The sequence below is a fragment of the Labeo rohita genome, unplaced genomic scaffold (assembly GCF_022985175.1).
Source record: "Labeo rohita strain BAU-BD-2019 unplaced genomic scaffold, IGBB_LRoh.1.0 scaffold_1627, whole genome shotgun sequence".
In the NCBI taxonomy this organism is placed as follows: Eukaryota; Metazoa; Chordata; class Actinopteri; order Cypriniformes; family Cyprinidae; genus Labeo; species Labeo rohita.
Window position 1 is genome coordinate 6,901 of NW_026127810.1, and position 5,780 is coordinate 12,680.

At 34.6% G+C, this 5,780-nt stretch overlaps 2 protein-coding genes across 2 annotated transcripts; one reads left to right on the forward strand and one right to left on the reverse strand.

Annotated features, from left to right (window-relative positions):
- Positions 1-1,403: 1,403 nt before the first annotated feature.
- Positions 1,404-3,901, reverse strand: LOC127158666 (macrophage mannose receptor 1). The gene is made up of 4 exons (XM_051101703.1): positions 3,898-3,901; positions 3,094-3,450; positions 2,067-2,306; positions 1,404-1,818 (listed from the first exon to the last, which is right to left on the reverse strand). Exons 1-4 carry the CDS (start codon positions 3,899-3,901, stop codon positions 1,457-1,459), a joined length of 963 nt encoding a protein of 320 aa, XP_050957660.1. The 3' UTR covers positions 1,404-1,456.
- LOC127158667 (fucolectin-like) lies at positions 3,900-5,538 on the forward strand. Its single transcript, XM_051101704.1, has 6 exons — positions 3,900-4,026; positions 4,164-4,440; positions 4,542-4,681; positions 4,788-4,879; positions 5,298-5,394; positions 5,481-5,538. Exons 1-6 carry the CDS (start codon positions 3,900-3,902, stop codon positions 5,501-5,503), a joined length of 756 nt encoding a protein of 251 aa, XP_050957661.1. The 3' UTR covers positions 5,504-5,538.
- The last annotated feature ends 242 nt before the right edge of the window (positions 5,539-5,780 follow it).

Here is a 5,780-nt window from a genome sequence, read left to right on the forward strand (position 1 = left end):
TCTGCTGTACAAATGCATCAATGCATCTTTACAATCTTACATTTTAACCAAAATTGCAGTTTCTTTGTTTTTGTTTTTTTTGTTTATAGTTTTTAGGGGTGTGAATCTTCACTGGTTTCATGATTCATTTTCAATATCACTATGCATCACATTCTCAGTTTATATCAAATTTATATCAAATTTATTTTATGCAAACTTTATTTTTTATTATATAAACAGGCTACTAAACAATCACTTATTTAAAATAAGTGTTCTTTAAGTATCTGAAAGTTTTCAGACCATAGTTATGGGTTCTTCTCAGCATTATTGCTATTTGATTATTACTGATGAGATCATATACACTTTGTATTATACCACCTTTTTTATCAAGTTACAAAAAAAAAAAAAAAAATTAGTTAACGCTATACGAGGGTGTTTCTAATGCCCCGTCTATGGGAGGGACGGTAAATTTGACATTGTTCTCTCTTCTGACTATCAGTCTCTCTCAATTTTTTTTCCTTTGATTGAAAGTCATGAAAACACTATGGTGTAGTTTTTCTTTTGCTATTTGAGCAAATGTGAATGCAAATATATATATATATATATATATATATATATATATATATATATATATATATATATATGTATATGTATATGTATATATGTATATATATATATATATATATATATATATATATTTGTGCTACTCTCTTATTCACTGCTCTCGGATTTTACCCAACTATGACGACTTCCGCTATGAGAAACCCGGAAATGGGACAAAGGTCCATTCCAGTGAAGGCTAGCGGTGTTCAGTTTGATCAAAATGAAAAATGAATGTGCCATTTATACATATAAGTGTATTTGTGTACGTGTAACTTTGTGTGTGCGCACAGTTTTCGTTAGCTCAGGACGTGTGAAACATTATGTCCAAACATTAGAAACTGAAAGCAGAATCAGATGAGTGTACAGACACCTGCATGACTCTAGGTGGCGCCATAATACAGTACAATATTCTTTTCAAGAGCTGCTGCTCACAGAATCACATTCAGTCATTTCTAAAGATTTAATTATAATACATAAAAGTGTTCAAATATAAGAGAAATAAGTAGCCACACCAGCGATTCTTAAAACACACATAAATTAAAAAAAAAAAAAAAAAAAAGATACTTTTCAGTTACATTAATGAATTTAATTGTACACACACATTATTATGATGAAACTGAAAGAAAACAAGACAAGGGTTTCTCTAATGAGTAAATATGATGCCCATATGACTCCTCATAAAAATAAAATTGGCAGATGATTGTCTCATAATTCTGAAGTTACTAAATAACAAAAAGCATATGTTGAAAACATCTGTAAGAGCAGTTTTGGCCAGTGAGGCTCTTAAAATGGAGCAAAGAGACCAACAGAATATCAACAGGAAACACACAAGCTTTTGTTATTTTAAATTAAATGTCAGTATATCCATTCAGTCTTAATATCTGCTGCAGATGAAGTTGAGTTTGTCAGTTTCAGGACGGCTGATCCAGTGCTGATCTCCTCCAGACTGAACTGCTCCAGATCTCACTGTGTGTTCACAGTCCTCCTCTGATGTGCCGTTCCCTGGAGCCCAGTTCTGATAGCACACGGTCTCTCCACTCACCCAGAACCAGATGCCCAAAATACTGAAGTGACGTAAACCCAACCACACCGCCGCAGTAGACGCCCGTTTAACCACGTTTATCACCTCATGCTGAATCTCTTCTGAGTGAACTGAGACCAGATCCACAAGATTCTGTCTGCAGTATCTCAGAGCTTCAGACCACATCAGATTCTCTTTGATCAGAATCAGTTTATCTGGAAACGAAAAAGAAAGACTGATCAAAAACAACATGCAGAACAAACATGAATTTGTCATGTCAGACATGTAGTGTGACCTTCAAGAGATCTAGAGATGATGGATGGATTGTGTGTGTTTATGAGGATCTACTCACCTTCATGACAAACAAAAGGATAATGTTTGTTGCAAGGGTCGTCAAGCCACTGTCCCCGGGTGTTCTGACTGACTGCTGCACAGTTTTCACCTCCAACATTATTAGGTTCACCAGTGTTCCAGTATCTGAATGAGGAGTTACTCTGATCTGACCACTGCCATGAGACACTGACTCTGAACAGACCGATCCAGACATATGATCCAGATAACTGTCTATCACTAATGAACTTCTCAACCTGTTGATTCTCATTCTGGTTTCTCACACTGACCAGATCAATGTGATTCTGTCTGCAGTAACTCTGAGCGTCTGTCCAATGCATCATCTGATTGACAAGGACGAGTCCTGTGTTTGCTTTAAGAAAAACAAAAGCAATGCTTAAGTATCTTTCAAACACTTACACTATAAACAGATAATTTAATGGTAAGGTTATAAGCTTGTAGTTAAGTTTATAACTGAAAGCCTTTAATGGCAAGTAATTTATACCAGTTTGTAATAAGGACACATGCTGAAGAAAAGCTGATAAAAGTGTGAAGTGTGGCTGTGAGGTTGTGTTGTACATGTTTATCTCTATCCTGTATAAATGCAAATATATATGTAAAGCATGAGAGTTTGAAGAATCATGAGAGAGAAAGGTAATGAGAAAATAAAATAAAAAATTAATTAATAAATAATATTTATGTTGTCCAAATTATTTTAACCTTTATCTAAAGAATAATAAAAATTTGTAAGAATGTTTTCAGTGAAATTCAAGACATGATTAAACGTGTCACAGAAATTATTTCCTCACTCTTAGCATTAGCATTTTTGGTTTGTTTGTTATGATTATGAATATTACTATGAGATCTTACATATAGAGCTTTTTTTGTCTTTCTGTTTATTTTTATTTTTTTAGTTAACAATGGTTTGTCAGATGTATCTGCCACAACATTACAATGTAGATTTGACTTGACTTGGTTTTCATTATTATTATTATTATTATTATTATTATTATTATTATTATTATTATTATATTTACACTATACACATACAATTGTCATGTGTTTTTTTTTTTTTTTTTTTTTGTTGTTTTTGTTGTTTTTTTTCATATGAAGTATCTTTTGTTAAATTAATGTTTATTACATTAGGTGTTTGTACTCACTGTTGTCGCAGATGAAATGTCGGTTATTGCTACATGGCAAATCATGCCACTGTCCATTTAACATCATAGCACAATCATCTCTGCCATCTGGTGGTTTATCTCCCCAGTTCAGATAGAGCGCAGGTTCACCTGAAGACCACTGCCATTTATCACGACCCGTCTTCTGCAGCCCAATCCAGACATACTGAAAACCTTTATTATTCACACTCTTGTTCAGCTCATTCATGTCGTTCATGTTGTCAATGGTGGCCAGATCTGTGTATTTCTCTCTGCAGTATCTCTGAGCTTCAGTCCAGGTCTTGTTCTCATTTATAAAGTGATATTGACGCTGAACACATTCAGATACGGAGCAGAGAGCTGTGAAAGAGAGGCTTTGCTTTAATGTTAATTTTCTGTCTGCAGCTTCAAACTATGTGATTATTATATCTGCTCTCTCCTCATTCAGCATGTCACATCATTTGTTTATTACTCAAAAACAAAAGGCTTTTTCATTTTTCTTCCTCTTTCACATATATGTCAGTATATTTATTTGTGTTGGTCATTGTGGCTGTAATTCTTTGAAAGTGTGTTAATTTGAATGTGGTTGAGACTGGAGCAGGGTCGGTGCCAAGAGGGGGAGATTCAAGGGTCTGTATGTTCCATAATGAAGTATTGCATTTCCACAGTGGCTTAGCAGGAAAAATCCACCTTAACATTTGCATTTTCTCCCATTGTGTTTATATATATATATATATATATAGTTTGTTGTTACTTTTTCACTTTGTATTTAGTTATTACACTATATATATTTCTTCACGCCATCACTCATGGGCTTTTTTTATATGCCCTCGGGGCTGATAAATTACACCTTGCATGAAAGTGCTATTGTGGGAAGAGCCATAATTTTTACATATTTCATCGACACTCACTATGTCCCCAAGCTGATATCACACAGTACTGTACATTTACAAGTAAACTACCACTACATCTATATTAGTATACATACTGCATACTTAAAAATAAGCTTGAACTTCACTCAAGTATATTCATAAAATCAACCTGAGTAGAGTATTTCCCATAAATTTTATTAGGAAATGTGGCAGTGGATGGAGCCACTACACAGTCATCAACATTTATGAGCTGGTTTGCTGAAAAGGCCATTGATAGTAATCGAGGTCTCCAGCAGTATCCGTTATGCTCATCAACCCTTAATGAGTCTAACCCGTGGTGGAGGCTGGATCTGCGTGATGTGTACAAAATTAGTAAAGTGGTCGTCACTAACAGAAACGACTGCTGTGCAGGACAAATAAACAGAGCGGAGATTCGCATCGGAAACTCTTTGGAGAACAACGGCAATGACAATCCCATGTGAGAAACTTAAGTTTGACAGAATGAGAGACATTGAGCACAAATGTGAAGGATTAATGCAGATATGACAGTATTTCTATATTCTTTCTCTCTGTCTGTAGATGTGCTGTTATTCCTGCTATTCCAGCAGGTGAGTCCTACAACTACTCATGTGGTGGGATGGAGGGACGTTATGTGAATCTGATCATTCCTGGAGACATGAAGATACTCACTCTGTGTGAGGTGGAGGTTTATGGACAAGGTGTAACACTGCCACATATTTTGTCAACAAAACAGTAAGAAGCATTAATATGTTTTAATAAAAGCAACCTTCACTAAATCACATGTATCTGTGTATCTTTGTTTAGGTCCAGTTTTAAAGAGATCATTTGTAAAGATGCAGTTTAACTCCAGAGTTGATTTAACTGACCCTTCATTGAGAGAAAAAGTTTTGAAACAGGTGAGAGAAAAAAAAAAATTTCAATTGTTGCGATTAAAATATCAGCAGCTCTCATTTGGTTTCTCTCTTTTGAAAAACAGACACTCTTAGTCCTGAAGTTGAGATGCTTTTGAAATTAAGTGAAATGCTTAAATGTCTTTGTAGACTTTTTTAAGTCTTGTTGTGCGTTTGGAGATTTATATGAAACCTTCATTATTAGTGAAGATTTTACTGATCGTATATAAAATTAAAGTTATTTCAGCAAAATCACCAAATACTTTGTAAGATAAGTTGATATCACTCCAGAGCTGCTTTGTGAGGGATATAATGGCATTGTTTTAATCAGGGTTTACAGTGGTACGATAAAAGTCTCTATGAATATTTGAGCATATTGTTATATTTCAGTCTGATCAGTTTAGTATGAATATGTTGTTTTCAGTTGGGATCTGTTCTGGCTGACAAAGGATTCACAAACGTGACTCTACGTTGGTCTCAAACCCCTAAACGGGTGATCCAGAAGGTGAATGCTGATAAAAGTGAGTCTGTTCTCATAGTTGTACAATAACATGTGAAATAAGCTGCACAAATAGGAATGATTTTATAGGAAATAATTTACTTACAGGTCATTGTGGCAATGGAAAATAACACACTGGAAATCATCACTGTTTGTATTTCAGTAATTTTTTGTTTGTTAAAGACATTAATTCTGAATCTACATGCATTGCCTGGAATTTCTTTATAATTATGCTTCTACTTACTTTTTAGTGTTGATTCACATATATCAGAATTATAAAGCATCTTGTATAACTGTTTATTGTAAATAAAATGTTCCCGCACCAGCAGTAATTGAAGGTGGGGATTGTGAATAAACAGCGCTCTTTCCACCTTCAATACCATGACTGAAGTGCCCTTGAGCAAGGCA

Coding starts and splice junctions, on each gene's coding strand:
- LOC127158666 (XM_051101703.1), bottom strand. Junction 2,307..3,093: donor ACATTTCATCTGCGACAACA/GTGAGTACAAAC, acceptor TTTTTCTTAAAG/CAAACACAGGACTCGTCCTT. Junction 1,819..2,066: donor ATTCAGATACTGGAACACTG/GTGAACCTAATA, acceptor TTTCGTTTCCAG/ATAAACTGATTCTGATCAAA.
- LOC127158667 (XM_051101704.1), top strand. CDS start 3,900: ATGGGCTTTTTTTATATGCCCTCGGGGCTGATAAATTACACCTTGCAT. Junction 4,682..4,787: donor GGTGGAGGTTTATGGACAAG/GTGTAACACTGC, acceptor ATCTTTGTTTAG/GTCCAGTTTTAAAGAGATCA. Junction 5,395..5,480: donor GAAGGTGAATGCTGATAAAA/GTGAGTCTGTTC, acceptor ATTTACTTACAG/GTCATTGTGGCAATGGAAAA.